This window comes from Somniosus microcephalus, chromosome 7, assembly GCF_052327205.1.
Source record: "Somniosus microcephalus isolate GS21.2 chromosome 7, FLI_Smic_1.0, whole genome shotgun sequence".
NCBI lineage: Eukaryota > Metazoa > Chordata > Chondrichthyes > Squaliformes > Somniosidae > Somniosus > Somniosus microcephalus.
The window spans coordinates 151,375,678-151,398,324 of record NC_140993.1 but is presented as its reverse complement, the minus strand read 5'-3'; the positions used below and the strand labels follow the sequence as shown (position 1 = coordinate 151,398,324).

Here is a 22,647-nt window from a genome sequence, read left to right as displayed (position 1 = left end):
TGATTTTCAGATTTTTCTCAGTTTGGTGAGATGTGGTGTCCGGAGCTGAGCAGCGGACCTGCAAGAGGCACAGAGTCAGTGAGAGGAGGATAAAAAGAGCGCGGAGAGGAAGCCTGGGACCGGAGCTGAGCGGTGGACCTGTGAGAGGCACAGAGTCAGCGAGAGGAGAGAAGTAAAATGTAATCGAAGTGTGACGTCACCAGAAAGCAGGTAAGTGATTGGTAGGTGAATATTTCTCTCTTTCTCGCTTTTTTCCAAACTTAATTTTTGTGGTTTATAGTTACTAGGGTCTCTGTTGTGTAGCGGGGAGTGCTGGTAAACAAGGGCACTTGAGTATATAATTTAATTGTAGTGTAATTAGTGGTATTGATATGATTTAATTTAAATTAATTAAAGGGTAAGTCATGGCAGCAGTTCGGACCCGTGGCATGCTCGTCCTGCACTATGTGGGAAATCAGGGACACTTCCTCTGTCCCTAACGACCACGTGGGCGGGAAGTGCATCCAGCTGCAGCTACTGACAGACCGCATTGCAGTGCTGGAGTTGCGAATGGATACATACTGGAGCATTCGCGATGCTGAGCACATCGTGGAGAACACTGTTAAGCAGTTGGTCACACCGCAGGTAAAGGCTGCACAGGCAGGAAGGGAATCGGTGACCAACAGGCAGAGTAGTAGGCGCAGGCAGGTAGTGCAGGGGTCCCCTGTGGCCATCCCTCCTTCAAACAGATATACCACTTTGGATATTGTTGAGGGGGATGGCTTATCGGGGGAAGGCAGCAGCAGCCAACTTCCTGGCACCGTGGGTGGTCCTGCTGCACAGGGCGGGAGGAAAAAAAGCGGTAGAGCTATAGTGATAGGGGATTCTATTGTAAGGGGAATAGATAGGCGTTTCTGCGGTTGCAAACGAGACTCCAGGATGGTATGTTGCCTCCCTGGTGCAAGGTTCAAGGATGTCTCGGAGCGGCTGCAGGGCACTCTGGAGGGGGAGGGTGAACAGCCAGTTGTCGTGGTGCATATAGGTACCAACGATATAGGTAAAAAACGGTATGAGGTCCTAAAAGCTGAATATAGGGAGTAAGGAGGTAAATTTAAAAAAATAGGACCACAAAGGTAGTAATCTCAGGATTGCTACCAGTACCACGTGCTAGTCAGAGTAGAAATAGAAGGATATTTCAGCTGAATACGTGGCTAGAGGAATGGTGCAAGGGGGAGGGGTTCAAATTCCTGGGACATTGGAACCGGTTCTGGGGGAAGTGGGACCAGTACCAACTGGACGGTTTGCACCGGGGCAGAACCGGAACCGATGTCCTAGGGGGAGTGTTTGCTAGTGCTGTTGGGGAGTGTTTAAACTAAAATGGCAGGCGGTTGGGAACCTGTGCAGGGAGACAGAGGAAAGGGAAGCAAGGATAGAAACAAAAAGACAGGGAGGAGAAAAGCAAAATGGGAAGGCAGAGAAATCAAGGGTGTAAATCAAACAGGGCCACAGTAAATAATTATTCTAAAAGGACTGAGTGTTATATAGAAACATAGAAGATGGGAGCAGCAGTAGGCCATTCAGCCCCTCGAGCCTGCTCCGCCATTTAATAAGATCATGGCTGATCGTCCAAATTCAATACCCTGTCCCTGCTTTCTCCCCATATCCCTTGATCCCTTTAGCCTTAAGAAATATATCTAACTCCTTCTTGAATATATTTAATGAATTGGCCTCAATTGCCTTTTGTGGCAGAGAATTCCATAGGTTCACCACTCTCTGGGTGAAGAAATTCTTCCTCATCTCTGTCGTAAATGGCTTACCCCTTATCTTTAGACTGTGACCACTGGTTCTGGACTCCCCCGCCATCGGGAACATCCTTCCTGCATCGAGTCTGTCTAGTCCTGTTAGAATTTTAAAAGTTTCAATGAGATCCCCTCTCATTCTTCTAAACTCCAGCGAATATAAGCCCAATCAACCCAATCTCTCCTCCTACGTCATTCCTGCCATCCCAAGTATCAGTCTGGTGAATCTTCGCTGCACTCCCTCCATGGCAAGAACATCCTTCCTCAGATAAGGCGACCAAAACTGCACACAATATTCAAGGTGTGGTCTCACCAAGGCCCTGTACAACTGCAGCAAGACATCCTTGCTCCTGTACTCGAATCCTCTCGCTATGAAGGCCAACATACCATTTGCCTTCTTAACCGCCTGCTGCACCTGCATGCTTACCTTCAGAGACTGGTGCACAAGGACACCCAGGTCTCGTTGCACTTCCCCTTCTCCCAATCTATTGCCGTTCAGATAATAATCTGCCTTCCTGTTTTTGCCACCAAAGTGGATAACCTCGCATTTATCCACATTATACCGCATCTGCCATGCATCTGGCCAATCACCCAACCTGCCCAAATCATACTGGAGTTTTTCGGCATCCTCCTCACAGCACACACGCCCACCCAGCTTTGTGTCGTCTGCAAACTTGGAGATATTGGGGGAGAAATTCAGTAGCGCCTCATTTGGGCATTATACTTGAGCGGGCGCGAAATTTAGCGCCCGGCGCAAATTATTGCCACCTACTGCTAAATTGACCTGCTTCGCCCCAGGAGGTGCTTGGAGCGCTAAAACAGGTGCTGCACGACTGTCCTAAGGCGCTGAGCCGTAGAAGCGAGGCGCTACCACCGAGGGTGGGTGCAGCGCAGGTGCGGCCAGTTAGCGATTGCACGCAGACACGCTGGCGCCGGTCAGCTCTTAAAGGGGAGGTTTGATCTTGGATTGCAGCCACACCCTGCGCATCGGAGCCCTGATTCTCGGCCTGGACAGACCTGCTGCCACATTCTAATGCCTAGGACCATGGAGAAGACCAGGGAACGAACACAGCGGTTCACTGAGGGGGCCCTGGAGGTTATGGTTGGCGCAGTGGAGCGCAGGCGATCTATCCTGTTTCCGGACAGTGGCAGGAGGCCACTGCCCAACGACTATCGCAAAGCTTGGAGGGAGGTGGCTCACAGAGTGACCTCCAGCAGCATGGTGCCTAGGAACCCTGTGCAATGCAGGAAGAAGTTCAATGACCTCACTCAGGTTGTCAGGGTGAGTACCCTTTTCAGTATCCTCTTCATCCCTGCATGTCCACCTTACTTTATGGCCAAAGGGTCCTGAAAGCCCCAATGCCCAGCCCTCATCCAACACCTATGGGCCTTTCATGAAACTCACACGCACATTCAGCACTTTACACACTAAGGGCTAATCGACCATGGGAGGCAGTGCAGCCAAGATCAGGGCTTCACACTGTACTCAGAGCCCGTCCTTTCTCTTGCAGAGCAAGCTGGCCCATAACAGGAGGCAGCAGCAACGGACCGGGGGAGGCCGGCCTCACCTTCAAGACCTCAGCGATCTAGAGCAGCGAGTCCAGCGGATTATGGCAGGCCGGATGATTGGCCCCGTTGCCACTGGAGATGCCGACCCCATTCTGGACAGCAATGGCAAGGTCATCACCTTTTTGACCTCTCTCCTTCCACTTGTGCCTCACGCCAGCATCCTTTGCCACTATCGAACCAATACAGTGCATTGCAGCACTCATGCCTCCCTCGCTGCCGCCCTGTCCTCACACTAAAGCAACTCTTGTACCTCCCTGCTTTCAGATGCTGATTCGCCAGGTGAGGAGGCGGGCCCTCAAGCTGCCACTGTGAGTGATTCTGAAGGCGAGGAGGAAGAGGAAACCGGACCATCAGTGCCACCCTCAGCCGAGGCAGCCCATGGCCATAATGGGGACACGTCTTCCCTGGAGGGGAGCAGGGGGGGGTGGGGGGGGGGGGGGGAAGGGTCTGAGGAGGGTGAAGCTCCAGGGCCCAGCGGGCTGCAGCAACGCAGGTGGGGTAGGGAAGCTAGGCGGCCTTCTCCCCGGAGGGAGAGTCTGACCTCCAGTCCTGCTACAGTGAGAGCAGAAGAGGTGCGGCTCCTCGCTGAAATGGGCACCCAGGCGGAGCAGAGGCACACTGAGCTCATGGCTGCAGTGGCAAGGATGCCCGAATCCACTGCGTCACTGGCAAGGAGTGTCCAGGACTTCAGCGCAGCACAGGCAAGGAGTCTGCAGGAGTTCGGTGCAGCACAGGCAGCTTCCACGCAAGTGCTTAGTGGTGCAGTGCAGTCAGTGGCTGGTCTGATGCAGACGCAGATGGAGGCCACATGAGCATTGACTGCTGCCACCCTCGCTGGATCGGTCACGAATCGCCGGGGCCCTCGCCGCGCCGCAGCAGGCCAGCAGTCTGTGCTTCAGCAGATTGCTCCGCATGCTGCAGTGCTGCCCCGTGGGAATGCAAGTGTGTCGTCCGACCAGGGAGTGGCTGTCCTCTGTCAGGATGGCAGCATTCCTGCTGCCAACACTGTCACTTCTCCGCTGCAGCGACCACCACCTGTAGGACAGATTGCTGCCGCCCATGCACAGTTGGAGCAGTCAGCAGCTGGGCCCTCCAGGCCCAGAGCTGGTCCAGGCCATCCCTCAAGGGCATCTGCCGACTCAGTTTCTGACACTCAGCAGCCTTCCCCCAGCCTTGCTGCAGCCACTGGGGTCCCATTGCGGAGGAGCTGCACGGTGGGAAGGGGCCAATCTCGCAAGCGAAGCAGATCACCCTCGAAGGGCAAAAAGTAGGAGGTGTGGCAAAATGCTGTTAATTTTTTTAGTGAAGGCCGAGGATCGTGGTCATTTTTTGTTTACTCTTTTGTTCATTGTCTCCAGGTTGTGAGAGCCAGTTATGTGTCTGACTGCTTTTTTAGGGGTTTCTCTCGATTACTTTGTCATGCGGGAAGGGCACACAGTTTGTTAAATAAAGAAGTGTCTTTATTCAGATTGTATATGTTTGCTCTTTGAACTATTTGTTGCCTTGACCGGCTCAGGGGTTGCGGAACGGTTCCATTCATGTTCTTTCAATGGCACAAGCCATTCCCTCAGAGGGGGCCTAGAACCGACTTGCAATAAACTGCTGACGGACGACCCTTGCACTTTGTGCCTCCCTCCCGTCCTGGTGCTCCTTCTCCTCTGCTGGTGCTACAATGTCTGGTGGCAGTGGCTGAGTCCTGAGGATTGCCAGGTTATGCAGCATGCAGCACACTACAACGAAATGGGAGACTCGCTCAGGTGAGTACTGAAGGGCTCCCCCGGAATGGTCCAGACAGCGGAACCGTTGCTTGAGCACGCCGATTGTGTGCTCAATGATGTTCCTGGTCGCTTAATGGCTCTCACTGTATCGTTCTTCAGCAGGGGTGCTGGGCGCACGGAGCGGGGTCATTAGCCAGGTGCACAGAAGATAGCCCTTGTCCCCGAGAAGCCAGCCTCCTGGGTGAGCCGGGGCTTCGAAAAGGTCTGCCACAGAAGTCTGGCGCCAGATGAAGGCGTCGTGGCTGCTGCCTGGAAAGCGGGCATTGACAGCGAGTATCAGCTGTCTGTGGTCACACACCAACTGGACGTTCAACGAATGGAACCCATTCCGGCTGCGGTAATCCTCGGCATTTTCTTGCGGCGCCCGCAATGCCACATGCGTGCTGTCAATGGCGCCCTGGACCATGGGGAAGCCCGCTATTCTTGCAAATCTCATTGTGTGCTCTTGCTGCTTGTCCAGGGTCATGGGGAAGGAAATATACTGACGTCTCCTTTTAAAGAGGGCATTCGTGACTTGGCGGGTGCAGCAATGCACCGCGAACTGGGAGACATTGGCAATGTCCCCAGTAGCAGATTGGAAGGAGCCGGTGGCATAGAAGTTGAGAGCCACTGTCACCTTCACTGCCACCGACAGACGTCCTGCTCCTCAGTTGAGGCTGAAGATCTGGCTGAAGCAGGTGGCAGAGCTCAGTGACCACCTCCCTGCTGAATCGAAACCTCCGAAAACACTGCTCCTCAGACATGTTGAGGTATGAGAACTGTTGGCGGAATACCCTGGGAGGGTAAGGCCTCCTGTGCCGACGCCTGTTGGCCCTCCTCCGTCTAGCCATGATTGGCACTCTCTCTTGGCATCTCTGAGCCCTCTCAATGCAATGGAGAAACCCAACGTTTCCACCCATTGCAGCCCCCATAGTATGTGGCCACTCAAGGTTATGCCAGTGAAAAATGAAACCAACTACAAAGTTCTGGGCCGCAGCCAGACATACCTCTGCGAGCGCTGACTCAATGCAGAAAGCTCTCTCCCTTTGTCTCTCTGCAAATCTCTCTCTCACACAGCAGTGGTCCAAAAATGGCTACCACAAAGAAGCCAGGAAGAGCCCCCTTTAAATACTAACCCCCCCAGCCCCACAACGACTGGGAACCGTTCCAGTCGCTGGGAGCGCCAAGCGGAAAGGAGGGGGGGCGCCATTGAAGTTCCGGTTCGGGGCGCCCCAAGAGCGTTGCACCATGAAATGACGTCAGGATCTGCGCGCGCAGCTGAGCGGGCGTTGTGGTTCAGCGCCGCCGCTAAATGTCCGCTCAATTTCGCGAGAGGCGCAGGTCTCGCCGCGTCCGGGCGCTAGCCGCATCGTGCCCCACTTATCGCCCTCTTAAGGCGTTAACAACTGAATTAATATATATTATGAATAGCTGGGGTCCTAGCATCGATCCCTGCGGTACCCCACTAGTCACTGCCTGCCACTCGGAAAAAGACCCATTTATTCCAACTCTTTGCTTCCTGTCTGCCAACCAGTTCTCGATCCAAGTCAGTGCCTTACCCCCAGTCTCATGTGCATTAACTTTACACGCTAATCTCTTATGCGGGGCCATATCGAAAGCCTTCTGAAAGTCCAAATACACCACATCCACTGGTTCTCCCTTATCTATTCTACCAGTTCCATCCTCAAAAAATTCCAGTAGATTAGTCAAGCACGATTTACCTTTTGTAAAGCCATGTTGACTTTGTCCGATCCTGTCACTGTTTTCCAAGTGCTCTACTATTACATCTTTTATAATGGACTCTAGCATTTTCCCCACTACCGCTGTCAGGCTTACCGGTCTATAATTCCCTGTTTTCTCTCTACCAGCTTTTTGAATAGTGGGGTTACATTAGCTACCCTCCAATCCATGGGAACTGTTCCAGAGTCTATAGAATTTTGGAAGATGACCAGCAATGCATCTACTATTTCTAGGGCCACTTCCTTAAGTACCCTAGGATGTAGATTATCAGGCCGTGGGGATTGATTGGCCTTCAATCCCGTCAATTTCCCTAACACCATTTCCCTACAAATACCGATTTCATTCAGTTCCTCCCTCTCATTAGACCCTATTTTCCCCGACATCTCTGGGAGGTTATTTGTGTCTTCCTTTGTGAAGACAGAACCAAAGTATGTATTTAATTGGTCTGCCATTTCTTTGTTCCCCATTATAAATTCCCCTGATTCTGACTGCAAGGGACCTACGCTTGACTTCACCAATCTTTTTCTCTTCACATATCTACAGAAGCTTTTACAGTCAGTTTTTCGGTTCTCTGCAAGCTTACTCTCATACTCTATTTCCCCCTCTTAATTAATCCCTTTGTCCTCCTTTGCTGAATCCTAAACTGCTCCCAATCCTCAGGTTTGCTGCTTTTTCTGGCCAATTTATATGTCCTCTCCTTGGATCTTATGCTATCCCTAATTTCCCTTGTTAACCACGGTTGAGTCACCTTTTTGTTTTATTTTTATGCCAAACAAGGATGAACAAATTCTGTAGTTCATCCATGCGATCTTTAAATGTTTGCCATTGCCTATCCACCGTCAACACTTTAAGTAACATTCCCCAATCCATCCTAGCCAACTCGTGCCTCATACCATCGTAGTTTCCTTTATTTAAATTCAGGACCCTAGTCTCTGAGTCAACTACTTCACTCTCCATCTTAATGAAGAATTCGATCATATTATGATTGCTCCACCCCAAGGGGCCTCGCACAAGATTGCTAATTAATCCTCTCATTACATAATACCCAGTCTAAGATGGCCTGATCTCTAGTTGGTTCCTTGACATATTGGTCCAGGAAACCATCTCGTATACACTCCAGGAATTCCTCCTCCACAGTATTTTATAATTTGGTTAGCCCAATCTATATGTAGATTAAAGTCACCCATGATAACTGCTGTGCCCTTATTGCACGCGTCTCTTATTTCCCGTTTAATGCCACCCCCAACCTCAGCATTACTGTTTGGGAGTCTGTGTACAACTCCCACTAACGTTTTCTGCCCCTTGCTATTTCTCAGCTCTACCCATACAGATTCCACATCATCAGAGCTAATATCCTTCCTTACTATTGTGTTAATCTCCTCTTTAACCAGCAGTGCTACCCCACCTCCTTTTCCTTTTTGCCTGTCTTTGCTGAATATTGAATACCTCTGGATGTTGAATTCCCAGCCTTGGTCACCCTGGAGCCATGTCTCCATAATCCAAATTATATCATATCCGTTTACATCTATTTGCACAGCTAATTCATCCACCTTATTACGAATGATGCTCGCATTAAGACACAAAGCCTTCAGGTCTTGTTTTTTAACACTCTTAGACCTTTTAGAATTATTATTTACTGCGGCCATGTTTGATTTAAACCCTTGATTTCTCTGCCACTTTTGCTTTTCTCCTTCCTGTCTTTTGCTTCTATCCTTGCTTCCCTTTCTGCTGTCTCCCTGCACAGGTTCCCAACCCCCCCCCCCCCCCCCCCCCCAACAGCACTAGCAAACACTCCCTCCTAGAACATTGGTCCCGGTCCTGCCCAGGTGCAAACCGTCCAGTTTGTACTGGTCCCACCTCCCCCAGAAACGGTTCCAATGTCCCAGGAATTTGAATCCCTCCCCCTTGCACCATTCCTCTAGCCACGTATTCATCTAAAATATCCTTCTATTTCTACTCTGACTAGCACGTGAAACTGGTAGTAATCCTGAGATTACTACCTTTGAGGTGCTATTTTTTAAAATTTACCTCCTAACTCCCTATACTCAGCTTTTAGGACCTCATCCCGGTTTTTACCTATATTGTTGGTACCTATATGCACCACGACAACTGGCTGTTCACCCTCCCCCTCAGGATGCCCTGTAGCCGCTCCGAGACATCCTTGACCCTTGCACCAGGGAGGCAACATACCATCTCGGAGTCTCATTTGTGGCCGCAGAAACACCTACCTATTCCCCTTACAGTAAATGTTAAGTGTTGAAAAATCAAGCCTGAAGGCTTTGTGTCTTAATGCGAGGAGCATTTGTAATAAGGTGGATGAATAAGCCGCGCAACTAGATGTAAACGGATATGATATAATTGGGATTATGGAGACATGGCTCCAGGATGACCAAGTCTGGGAATTCAACATCCAGGGGTATTCAATATTCAGGAAGGGCAGGAAAAAAGGAAAAGGAGGTGGGGTAGCATTGCTGGTTAAAGAGGAGATTAACACAATAGTAAGGAAGGATATTAGCTCTGATGATGTGGAATCTGTATGGGCACAGCTGAGAAATAGCAAGGGGCAGAAAGCGTTAGTGGGAGTTGTATACAGACCCCCAAAACAGTAATGCTGAGGTTGGGGATGGCATTAAACAGGAAATTAGATGCGTGCAATAAGGGCACAGCAGTTATCATGGGTGACTTTAATCTACATATAGATTGGGCTAACCAAATTAGTAACAATACTGTGGAGGAAGAATTCCTAGAGTGTATACGAGATGGTTTCCTGGACCAATATGTCGAGGAACCAACTAGAGATCAGGCCATCTTAGACTGGGTATTATGTAATGAGAGGAATAATTAGCAATCTTGTTGTGCGAGGCCCCTTGGGGAGGAGCGAACAGAATATGATAGAATTCTTCATTAAGATGGAGAGTGAAGTAGTTGACTCAGAAACTTTCAGGGAACATAAAAACTGGCTGTAAAAGCTTCTATAGATATGTGAAGAGAAAAAGATTGGTGAAGTCAAGCATAGGTCCCTTGCAGTCAGAATCAAGGGAATTTATAATGGGGAACAAAGAAATGGCAGACCAATTAAATACATACTTCGGTTCTGTCTTCACAAAGGAGGACACAAATAACCTCCCAGAGATGTTGGGGAACATAGGGTCTAATGAGAGGGAGGAATTGAATGAAATCAGTATTTGTAGGGAAATGGTGTTAGGGAAATTGACGGGATTGAAGGCCGATAAATCCCCAGGGCCTGATAATCTACATCCTAGGGTACTTAAGGAAGTGGCCCTAGAAATAGTAGATGCATTTGGTCATCTTCCAAAATTCTATAGACTCTGGAACAGTTCCCATGGATTGGAGGATAGCTAATGTAACCCCACTATTTAAAAAAGGTGGTAGAGAGAAAACGGGTAATTGTAGTCTGACATCGGCAGTGGGGAAAATGCTAGAGTCCATTATAAAAGATGTAATAGCAGAGCACTTGGAAAATAGTGACAGGATCGGACAAAGTCAACATGGATTTACAAAAGGTAAATCATGCTTGACTAATCTACTGGAATTTTTTGAGGATGTAACTGGTAGAATAGATAAGGGAGAACCAGTGGATGTGGTGTATTTGGACTTTCAGAAGGCTTTCGATAAGGTCCTGCATAAGAGATTAGCATGCAAAGTTCAAGCACATGGGATTGGGGGCAAGGTACTGTCTTGGATAGAGAAATGGTTGGCAGACAGGAAGCAAAGAGTTGGAATAAACGGGTCTTTTTCCGAGTGGCAGGCAGTGACTGGTGGGGTACCATAGGGATCGGTTATTCACTATATATAAATAAATAAATGATCTAGATGAGGGAACGAGATGTAATATCTCCAAGTTTGCAGACAACACAAAGCTGGGTGGGCGTGTGTGCTGTGAGGAGGATGCCGAGAAACTCCAGTATGATTTGGACAGGTTGGGTGATTGGGCAGATGCATGGCAAATGCAGTATAATGTGGGTAAATGCGAGGTCATCCACTTCGGTGGCAAAAACAGGAAGACAGATTATTATCTGAACGGCAATAGATTCGGAAAAGGGGAAGTGCAACGAGACCTGGGTGTCCTTGTGCACCAGTCGCTGAAGGTAAGCATGCAGGTGCAGCAGGCGGTTAAGAAGGCAAATGGTATGTTGGCCTTCATAGCGAGAGGATTCGAGTACAGGAGCAAGGATGTCTTGCTGCAGTTATACAGGGCCTTGGTCAGACCACACCTTGAGTATTGTGTGCAGTTTTGGTCACCTTATCTGAGGAAGGATGTTCTTGCCATGGAGAGAGTGCAGCGAAGATTCACCAGACTGATACCTGGGATGGCAGGAATGACGTATGAGGAGAGATTGGGTCGATTAGGCTTATATTCGCCAGAGTTTAGAAGAATGAGAGGAGATCTCATTGAAACTTATAAAATTCTAACAGGAGTAGACAGACTAGATGCAGGAAGGATGTTCCCGATGGCGGGGGGAGTCCAGAACCAGGGGTCACAGTCTAAGGATAAGGGGTAAGCCATTTAGGACTGAGATGAGGAGGAATTTCTTCACCCAGAGAGTGGTGAACCTGTGGAATTCTCTACCACACAAGGCAGTTGAGACCAATTCATTAAATATATTCAAGGAGTTAGATATGTTTCTTAAGGCTAAAGGGATCAAGGGATATGGGGAGAAAGCAGGGACAAGGTACTAAATTTAGATGATCAGCCACGATCTCATTAAATGGCGGAACAGGCTCGAGGGGCCAAATGGTCTACTCCTGCTCCTATCTTCTATGCTTCTATGTCCATTTTGTTCTTCCGTGTGGTGCGTGACATGGCTTTGGGGGCTAGGGGGACAGACTTTCTTCACCTGAAAGTATCGTTTCCTTCTGTTGCCCTTGCGGATGGTCACTCACTTCTCTCTTCTACCCTATCTCCGTATCCTGGATGACCATAGTTTGGTGTGTATGATCCAAAAACCCTTAATTCTCTCCAATGCTGCACAGTCGTCTATTGCTCCTTAAGCACGGAGATCATCTACTCCAGAAACTCAATTTTGTACACTTTGTGCAAATGTGGTGCCCATGGATACATTAAGGATCCATCATGGCCCAAATATTGCATTCTACACACACCATGAGGGTGCCTTGCACTGCCATTCTTCCATTTGTCACTTTAAAAATGCCTGCAATGTTATTCTAAACTCCCACTCAAACCAAACCCCTACAAGAATCAAACTTTGCTTACTCACTTCAAATAAGTTATCAGTTATAGAAAAAAGCTCTCAAATTACCAAAGCTCATCCTTAAGCTTCAGACCAAAATATCCCTTTGGTTATGATTTTTGAATGAGCAAAACTGTGTCCCTCAAATCACACACGTTTGTCTTTCATCAAAATGAAAGAAAAAAGGAGGGTGTATGATACATGTCAGGTGAATTCAAGGGAGAACCAGACCAAATACAATAAGTTGAGAGGGGAAGTGAAGATGAAAATAAGATTGGCAAAGAGAGAATATAAGGGTAGAATGGCAGTTAACATAAAAGGGAACCCAAAAATCTTCTATCAGCATGTAAACAGTAAGCGGGTAGTAAGAGGCAGGGTGGGGCCTATTAGGGACAAAGGTGGTGATGTATGCTTAGAGGTGCCAGGCAAGGCTAGAATACTCGATGAGTACTTTGTATCAGTGTTTACTGAGGAGATGAATGCTGACAAAATATCGGTAGAAGTAGAAAAGGTAGAAGCAATGGAAGGGGTGAAAATTGATAGACAGGATGTACTAGAAAGGCTGGGTATGCTTAGAGTGGATAAGTCGCCTGGTCCAGATGGCTTGCATCCCAGGTTGCTAAGGGAATTGGGGGAGGAGATAGCGGAAGGGCTTGCCATAATTTTCCAATCTTCCCTTGATGCAGGGGAGGTGCCCAAGGATTGGAAAGTGGCAAATCTGACACCCTTTGTGCAAGGACAATCCTAGTAACTACAGGCCGTTCAGTTTAACCTCAGTGGTGGGTAAAGTTTTAGAAACAATAATCAAGGAAAAAATTAACGGGCACTTGGAAAGGTTTAAGCTAATTAGGAGAGCCAACATGGATTTGTAAAAAGCAGATTGTGTTTGACTAATCTCATTGAATTTTTTGATGAAGTAACAGGGAAGATTGATGAAGGGAATGCAATGGATGTTGTCTACATGGATTTTGGGAAGGCATTTGACAAAGTACCAAATTGAGGCTCATGGAATAGGTGGGTCAGTGGCAGCTTGGATAAGGAATTGACTTAAGGATAGAAAACAGCGAGTCTGTTTTTCAGACTGGAGGATGGTAGACAGTGGTGTTCCCCAAGGGTCAGTGCTGGGGCCACTGCTTTTTTTGAAAAATGACCTGGATATTGGAACACAGTAGAATTTTTAAATTTGCCGATGACACCAAATTGGTGGTGTGGCAAACAGTGAGGATGATACCAATCTACTGTAGCAGGACATAGAAAGGCTAGCAGAATTGGCAGACAAGTGGCAGATGGAATTTAATAGTGTGAGGTGATGCATTTTGGCAGAAGGAACAGGGAGAGGTAATATACAATTAATAGCACAGTTTTAAAGAGTGTGCAGGGACAGAGGGACCTGGGAGTTAATGTGCATAGGTCCCTGAAGGTGGCAGGACATATTGAGAGAGTGGTTAGCAAAGCATATGGGATCTTGGGCTTCATAAATAGAGGTATTGAGTTCAAAAGTAGAGAAGTTATGCTGAACCTTTATAAAGCGCTGGTTCGGCCACAACTGGAGTATTGTGTCTAGTTCTGGTCACCACACTTTAGGAAGGATGTGAAGGCCCTTGAGAGGGTGCAGAGAAGATTTACCAGACTGGTTCTGGGGAGGGGGGATCTTAGCTACAAGGACAGGTTGGAGAAGCTGGATTTGTTTTTATTAGAGCAAAGGAGGTTGAGGGGTGATTTGATAGAGATGTACAAGGTTATGACGGGTTTGGATAGGCTAGACGGGGAAAGGTTGTTCCCACTAGTTGATGGTACAATGACTAGGGGGACACAGATTTAAGGTTTTGGGCAAGAGATACAGGGGGAGATGTGAGGAAAAACTTTTTTACACAGCAAGTGGTGAGGACCTGGAACTCGCTGCCGACGGATGTGGTGGAAGCAGAGACACTCAATGTTTTCAAGGGGAGACTGGATAGGCCCTTGAGGGAAATAAACTTGCAGGGCTACGGGGATTGAGAGGGGGAATAGGACTGACTAGATTGCGCTACAGAGGGCCGGCACGGACGCAATGGGCCAAATGGCCTCCTTGTGTGCCGTTATGGCTCCATGGCTCTATGAAGGAGCATTTTTTGTGGTTGGAGGCGTGTGGGTAGGAGAAATCATTTCAGTAGGGGATTGTTTGGGCTTTAACAAAGAAAAGAAAACAGATCACTTACTTTCCTTCACTTTCTGCTCAAACTGGTTCTGAGTGTAAATTATTCAAATGAGTAACTTAGTGTTAGGGAAAGGTGCAGGATTCATCAGTTTCGGGGGGGGGGGGGGTGGAGACTGGGAGTTAATAAACAGTTTCCTAGGCCTTGTTTGAACAGAAGCCGTCAGACTTCATGGGGTCCAGTGTCAATGTTGGGGACTCCCAAGGCCAAGCCCACCCAACTAAATCACGGTGCCGCCACCTCTGGAACGATGATGGAGGAGTCTGGGATATTGGGTGAAAGATGTTATACTGAGTACAACTATGTCACATTGTTTGACTAGTTTGTAGGACAGCTTTGCCAACTTGGGCAAGATGTTAGTGAGGAAGATTTTGCTGGGCCAACTGCACTCGGATTATCAGTTTTGCACTGCTCCGATGCATGGGTCGTTGCCGATAGGTCTGTCTGATATTTCTCACTGTTCTATTTTGTAGCGATTGTTTTACAACTAAGTAGCTTGCTAGGCCACTTTATAGGGTATCAAGAGTCAACCACATATTGTTGGACTGATGTCATGGGTCATCCAGAACATTCCTTGAAGGCAATTAGTGAACCAGTTGGATTTTTATGACTATCTGGCAGTTTTGATGGTAATTTTTTTCTGGTGCTAGTCCATATATTACTAGATTTATTGAATTTGATTAATCAAATTGCCATATTGGGCCTTACAAAATAGTTTAAAAGCACAGCTCAAATTTAAATGTCATAGTTTTTACCTAGGAGGCATTATATTCCTAAGGGGGTTCCACATTCCATTGTTCATACCAATATTAAGAACCCCATCATCAACCGGAGGAGTTTGGAAAGCTACCCTAGGTCGTTCTGGTGGCTGTCTCTCTTCAACAGGAGATCTTTCATCACTTGAATATTTTGCAACATGGACTTCACCACCTTGGTAAGAGGCATCATGCCTGCGATGATCTTGTTGTTGCATCACAGCACCAAACTGCCTTATTCGATTTGGCTGTAAAGTAGAACCAAGAATTACAATTTGGTCACCAAATTTCATAGTCGTTGTCAACAGCAACCACCAAAAAGCATTTATATAGGTGACTTTATCACAGAAAATGTCTCACATCATTGAACAAATAGGTATGACGAAAACAGACGCTAAATGCCAAACCAGAAGTAAGAGATTAGATGGGTGACCAAATGTTTGGTGAAAGAAATGAATCTTGTAAAGGTATCTAAAAATGGAGATTTAAGAGACTTCCAAAGAGTAGGATCAAGGTAGCTGAATGTTCTGTCTTTAATGATGGTATGATGGGAAAGAGGCTTAAAGTCAGAAGAACAGTTTGTTTGGGAGAGAGTATATGGCTGAAGTCATTACAAACATAGGGTGGGCAAGGCTATGATGATATGTTTAAAAAAAACTTATATCTGCATTACATCCTTTCTAAAAAATCCTATTTCCTGTTGTCATGTTTTGTCACACGTGTGTCAACCTTTCCTTATATTAGTTGTATATCAAAGCTTGCAGGTGACACCAAATTAAGAGGGACAGTAAGTAGTGCAGGTAGGAGCAGGAAGTTGCAAAGGGGCATAGACAGATTAAGTGAGTCAACAAAGCTGTGACTGATGGAGTTTTATTGGGCAAGTGTGAGGTCATCCACTTTGAACCCAAGAAAGATAAGCCAGAGTATTTTGTAAATTGTGAGAAAATAGGAACTGTGGAGGGGTAAAGAGTTTTGGGAGTCCAAGTACACAAATCATTTAAAGCTAGTAGACAGGTACAAAAAGCAATCAAAGAAGCTAATGAACGTTGGCCTTTATCTCAAGGAGGCTGGATTAAAAAGAAATTATGCTTCAGTTGATAAGAGCCTTGCACAGGCTGCATCTGGAGTACTGCATTCAGGTTTGGGCTCAGAAAAGAGATACTGGCCTTGGAGGGTGTGCAACACAGATTCACAAGAATGATACCGGGGCTTAGTGTGTTAAATTATAAGGACAGGCTGCATAAACTTGGATTTCATTCCTTTAAAGTATAGAAAATTGAGGGATGATCTGATCGAGGTGTTTAAAATGTTAAAAGGATTAGATAGGGTAGATACAAAGAAATTATTTCCTCTGATGGGGGAATCAAGAACGAGGGGACATAATCTTAAAGTTAGAGCTAGGCCATTTAAGAATGAAATCAGGAAGCACTTTTTCACAAAAAGGGTAGTAGAAATCTGAAATTCTCTGACCCAAAAGGATGCTGGGACAACTGGAACTTTCAAGACTGAGATAGATAGAGTTTTGTTAGGTAAGGGCATCAAGGGATATGGAACTACGGCAAGTAAATGGAGTTGAGGTACAGATCATCCATGATCTAACTGAATGGCGGAGCAGGCTCGAGGGTCTGAATGTCCTACCCTTGTTCCTATTATAAATTATGTCCGTATGGAAACTGCATATGTAAACTTTTAAACTTGGCATACTCTAATTGCACCCTCCCAACAGTGGTGGCACCGCAGCACCTCGTTTTGCATCTCGCAGTTCCACTGCCTGATCTGCAAAGAAACTCCTCTGCTCCAACCAACTCTACTTCTCTGCTTCCTGAATTGCCATGTTTTCTACTCAAAGAATGATACAGCACAGGAGACCATTCAGCCCATCATGTCTGTGTCAGCTCTTGAAAGAACGATCCAATTCGTCCCACACCCTTGCTCTTTCCCCATAGCTCTGCATTCTTTTCCTTTACAAGTATATATCCAATTCCCTTTTGTAATTTACTATTTAAAACTCTTACTCTTCCAAATGTAATCCCCAACTGCTATGCAGTATGAATCTACTGTACAGCACGCTTACAATTAGGAGCTGATAAGAGATTAATTGCTGTGCAACCAGAGACAGGATTAATTCTGATTACCTCTCCTGTCTGAAAGATAAGAAGATTAATGGGGCATCGCTAATAGAATAAAATGACTTCAAATTTCCATTGCAAGTGACAAACAGGCCTGTGTTCACAGATCACAATGTATAGCTCGACCCCAAGCAATGGCAAAAGAAGTCATACCCATACTAAAGGTGCAGAAGGATTAAAAAGTGAAGCTCAATGTAACAATGCATACAAAAAGGTTACGTTCTTACTTCCTTCTCTGGGTCTGCAGCTCCTGAAGCAGCAACTCCGAGTTCAAGCTCCTTTTCCCTATGGCAGAACCATAAAAATCAATAGTTTTTCCTCAGATTTTCTACACTTACCCTCCTTCTCCAGAAAGAGCATCCCATGTGGGAGTATAATTCCATGAGTAGCAGTAGCCCTGAGCCAGACACTGAAAATCATCAAGTTACTTAACCATGGTATCCAACATAATGACATTTAACTTGATTCTCACCAACATTTGTACACATACTACTAGCAGAGGTCACTGGATAGCAATCTGAAGTGTGAACCCTAGCCAAGTTTCCATCAACCTAGTCCAGAGATATTGAGCCCAGTTCTAATGCCGCAGTGTCATTCTGGCTGAGATCATATAACTCCGTAAAGACATTCAAGCTAGTATATATGGCTCAGTTTCACACTGCACAGTACATATATCCACGAGTTATATAGAAAAATAAAGACATTTTTATTTGAAAAACACCCTTCAAAAGTAGGGCGGCTTGTCTTTATTTTCAAACAATCTATAATACTTTTCTTCGCCCAATAGTTTACAGCAAACGTGTTTTCTTTAAAGTATATCTCAACCTTCAAAGGTATGATTTTATTTACACACCAAGATCCAAGTCAGCTTCCATCACTAATGGTTAACTACGCCAGCCTTTATCTATATATATATAAAGCGGCTCTTCTGTCTGTCCCGATGTCTGTCCATTCTCTATACATTTGAAAGTTACAGAGCGTACCGACGCGCGCGTCGCCTCAAAAGAAAGCTTGCGATTCCGGACCGGTCATAGGCGTATTTACGTTTCGGCCGGACAAAAATCCCGCCCGCGGTATCCCAAAAACGTTCAGCGTTCCGCTCATTAGCATCTCATTAGCGACCGTGTGACGTCGAGGTCCACCAATCGGACGGCGGGTTCCTTCCTACAGTTGAGTGTCGAGTGACTCGACGATTGACCAATCCTACGCTTCGGTGACCTGACCGGTCGACCAATCGGTGCGTGTGTGGGCGGGCCTTATCCTTCTGAACCGAGGTGAGTGGCCGCCATCTTGATTTTTCACAATTTTTTCCCCCCACACTTTCTGTGTGTTAGGGAACTAAGGTAAGTATTTTAATGATGTGTTAGGGAATTAAATAACAATTTAATGGGGGGGGGGGGGGGAGGGCCTCGGGAAATCGCGCGGGGTGTGGGGGGGGGGGAAAAAGAGCCTCGGGAAATCGGGGGGGGCGCGAGCCTCGGGAAATCGCGGGGCGCATGCGCCGCCCGCACTGACCGCGCATGCGCCACCCGCACTGACGGCACATGCGCCGCCCGCCCGCCCACAGCGGCCGTCCATCAGCCGCGCCATACGCGGGGGACCTCAGCTCCGGACCTCAGGCGCTAGGCAGGGGGAGGGGCCGGAGAGAGGGACAGAGGGGAGTGGGGGTGGGGGTGGGCGAGGGGAGGGAGGGAGGGAGACAGGGGAGGGGAGGGGAGGGAGGGATAGGACAGGGAGAGGACATGACAGGGAGAGGGGGGACACACAGGGGCAGGGAGACCAAGCGCCCCAAAATTGCCCTCGCGCCCCAAAATTTCCCTCGCAACGCGGGGCTCCCCAGCTAGTATATAATAAATAACCAAGCTTTTTGATAAGCAGTAATACTTTATATTGAAAGTATTTGCCCTTTAGAGAATAATTTTCTGCTTCAAATGCTAGAATTTTTGATTGTAACGTTCCTTCATAATAAATCGGTAAACATCTATTTTGAGTAGGAGTCGACTTGCTGGAGTAATGCCAGTTAGGGAATTAAAAATAATTTATTTTAGCATACTTGCTCACTCCTTTCTTTAAAAATTAGAATTCAAGAAAAAAAAAAGAAAAATCAGAAAGCCTAGCTATATACTTTCAATTTTAGTTACCAATCAGTTAGGTCCCTAATAATACATTTGCAGTTATACAAAATACAAAACAAAGTGGAAATTATAAAGTACGGTTCATCAGCATTTCTTCCTCAATATTGAACAGCATCTTAACTTGTTAGTTATGCTGTTCATAATGTATCAGCCCATGTCTGTAAACTAAAGACAACTGAGATTAATTAGTTTATAAGGGAATCAGAAAATCGCAAGTGAATTAAGTATTTAATTACAATTTTAGTTCCAGTACTAATAACTTTTAAGTATTGGTATTGTAGTCTTTGATTGTAAGTTTTAAACATTTATAAAGCAATTTAATTCAACTATGAATTACCGTTTCTTGTTTTTCTGTTTTTCTGATATTTGTTCCAACAATTCCTGTCTGTGCCTTTCCCTTCTTCTCCTTTGTGCACTCTCTCGCTCACTGTTACCTAAAGATTATGATTAATATCAATAAAGTTGCACCACTCATCTTTTTCCAAATTTTACTGAAAAACAAAGATTCTCCAAACATCTCATTACATAACTATGAGCAACCCACTAATTTACAATCATTTCACAACTAACAAGAAACAAAAGAGTGGCCCATTTTGTAGAGAGTGACTTCTATTCAGCAGTGTTTTGTTTGACTTTGGCTTTTGAACCAAATAGTGAACAAAAGGGGGTTAGACTGGTATCTGTGCAATGCAAGCAGAGGTGAGAGGCTCAGTCGTTGAGTCTATTCAAGACAGAGATCGATAGATTTTTGGATATTAAGGGAATCAAGGGATATGGGGATAGTGCAGTTGAGGTAGAAGATCAGCCATGATCTTATTGAATGGCAGAGCAGGCTCGAGGGGCTAAATGGCCTACTCCTGCTTCTAGTTCTTATGTTCTTATGAGAGAACTAAGCTATGTTGCAGTTAGCATCTAGGAGCTCTGCATGCATGTTGCATATATATCATCATTCCTTCATGGTCACTAGATCAAAAATCTTGAACTCCCTATCTAATAGCATTTTGAGATTACCTTAATCACATGGACTACAGCGGTTCACGTGACAGGAGAAAACAAGGTGCGCAGAGAACTGGGAGAGACAAATAGCACTAGTTCAAAAACAGGAGGGATCAGACAGGTGGCAAATGCAAGGCAGTCTAAGATATGCTTGGAGCTCATGTGCATAAATGTACGTAGCATGGTAAATAAGGTTGATGAGCTGCAGGCACAAGACACCACATGGGACTATGACATAGTGGCAATAACAATTTCTAAGCAATTTTTATGCCACAAGAACATGCCCATTAGAATGTCATTTCACGTCATAAAGCCAGAGGGAAGAGATTTGCAACTCATATTTTTAGACTTTAAACCTAGATTCCAGGATATGAACATAGGAACAGGAGTAGGCCATTGAGCCCCTCGAGCCTGTTCCACCATTCAATGAGATCATGGCTGATCTGCGACCTAGCTCCATATACCCGCCGCCTTTGGCCCATAACCCTTAATAGCTTTTAGTTAACAAAAAGTTATCAATCTCCGATTTAAAATTAACAATTGATCTCGCATCAATTGCCGTTTGTGGAACAGTTTTCCAAACTTTTACCACCCTGTGTGTGTAGAAGTGTTTCCTAATTTCACTCCAGAAAGGGCTGGCTCTAATTTTTAGACGATGCCCCCTAGTCCTAGAATCCCCAACCAGCAGAAATAGTTTCTCTCTATCTACCCTATCGGTTCCCCTTAATATCTTGAAAGCTTCAATCAGATCACCCCTTTACCTTCCAAATTAGAGGGAATTACAAACCTAATTTGTTTAATCTCTCCTCGTAACTTAACCCTTGAAGTCCAGGATAAAAGGAAAATGTGCTAACCTAATGAACCACCCAGCCCCCAGGAAAATTTAACAAATCAAAATACTAAGTATTTATTTGCAATTTCCAAGGTATATAATTGCATAATTATAAAACATGAAGAATACAAACAACAATTGTGAGGTATATAACTTTTAGGTGTGGAAGACCTGTACATCAAAGCTCATAGATCTGGCCATATTTCTCAATACAAATATGCATGTTCCTAATTTCAAGAAAGATCCTTTTCTGAATATTAATCTTTATCTGGTTCACTGTTTCACAAAAGACAACTGGAAAATTAAACTTAATAAAAGTAGGCACCTTTCTCCAACAGAACAAGTCCATCCAATCTAGAGCCTTTGTTTTTAATGCATTTACCCTGCATAAATTTGCAATGTGAAAATCATAACATAGGGAAACCAAATCCTCATTTAATCTAGTTGTACTGACTATCTACCAACACGAAGAGCAGTAATCCAATGGTGCAGTAAACTGGGGCAATTTTAAGCCACCCCGTCAGGTGGGAACGGGGCAGTCATGCTGTTAAAATCACCTCCAAAACTGTCCCATCCCCGCATGGTTCCTGCCTGCTGCCGCTTTAACAGCACAATATTTAAAGGGGCACTCGGGTGCAGGCACCAAGATCATAGGGATCTGTGCGCTATTGTTCTTTTGAGCTTAAGAGATTGCTTGCTTCTGATTTTTTTGGCTTTATTCACTCTTGATTCATTGTTTTGGATGGAACAAGAGGAAGGAAAGCAGCAACACCAGCAGCAATAGCCTCAACCAGGAGCAGCAGCAGGTGGGTCTACTAGAAGACAGCAGGTGAGCAAGGCTGCTCGTAGAAGACTGTCCCTGGCCCACAGGGTCTACAGACTAAAAACGAGTTTCCTAGACATCTCTGAGGAACAGCGCATGAGAATGCAGTGCTTCACCAGCCAGGCTGTCGCTGATTTTTTCTTTTTCATTCTCGGGATGTGGGCATCACTGGCATACCAGCATTTTTTGCTCATCCCTAGTTGCCCTGAGGTGGTGGTGGTAGGCTTTCTTGAATCGCTGCAGTCCATGCAGTTAAGATGGTAATGCTGTTATTATTCTTTGTAACGGTTTAATACAACGGAGTGGCTTGCTAGGCCACTTTGGAGGGCAATTAAGGTATGGTATGGGAATCACATATAGGCCAGAGAGGGTAAAGACAGCAGGTTTGTTTATAGAACCAGTTGGGTTTTCATGACAATCTGACAGCTTCATATTTCCTGATATCAGCTTTTTCCAGATTTTTTAAAACTGGAATTTTTGGATCATTAGCCTGGGCCGCTGGATTACTAGTCCAGTAACAACCACTGTTCTGATCTCTGTAGCCTCCTGCAAAAAGCCCTGCTACCTGCTGGTTTAGGTGGCCATGCTTGGCCTTACAGAAAGTCACTGATCTGCACCAAAAGTGTTCTCCACCACAGTGGTAGGAGTGAAATGTGACTGAGCTATGAGAGGGATACTTTGCCAGTTCTGTGAAAGTCACCGCCACCCTTAATTTTTTTTGCCTC

General features: G+C 46.0%; 1 protein-coding gene across 5 annotated transcripts in view; it reads right to left on the bottom strand.

The window, feature by feature from the left end:
• cspp1a (centrosome and spindle pole associated protein 1a) overlaps nucleotides 1-22,647 on the bottom strand; it is a 284,247-nt gene that overhangs the window by 198,909 nt on the left and 62,691 nt on the right. For all 5 annotated transcript variants that reach the window (XM_085993101.1, XM_085993102.1, XM_085993103.1 and 2 more), the window contains 3 exons: nucleotides 19,609-19,705; nucleotides 17,364-17,421; nucleotides 15,008-15,255 (listed from right to left, as the gene is read on the bottom strand). In XM_085993101.1, coding sequence (XP_085849227.1) covers nucleotides 15,008-15,255; nucleotides 17,364-17,421; nucleotides 19,609-19,705 — 403 coding nt within the window. The remainder of the gene's footprint in view (nucleotides 1-15,007; nucleotides 15,256-17,363; nucleotides 17,422-19,608; nucleotides 19,706-22,647) is intronic.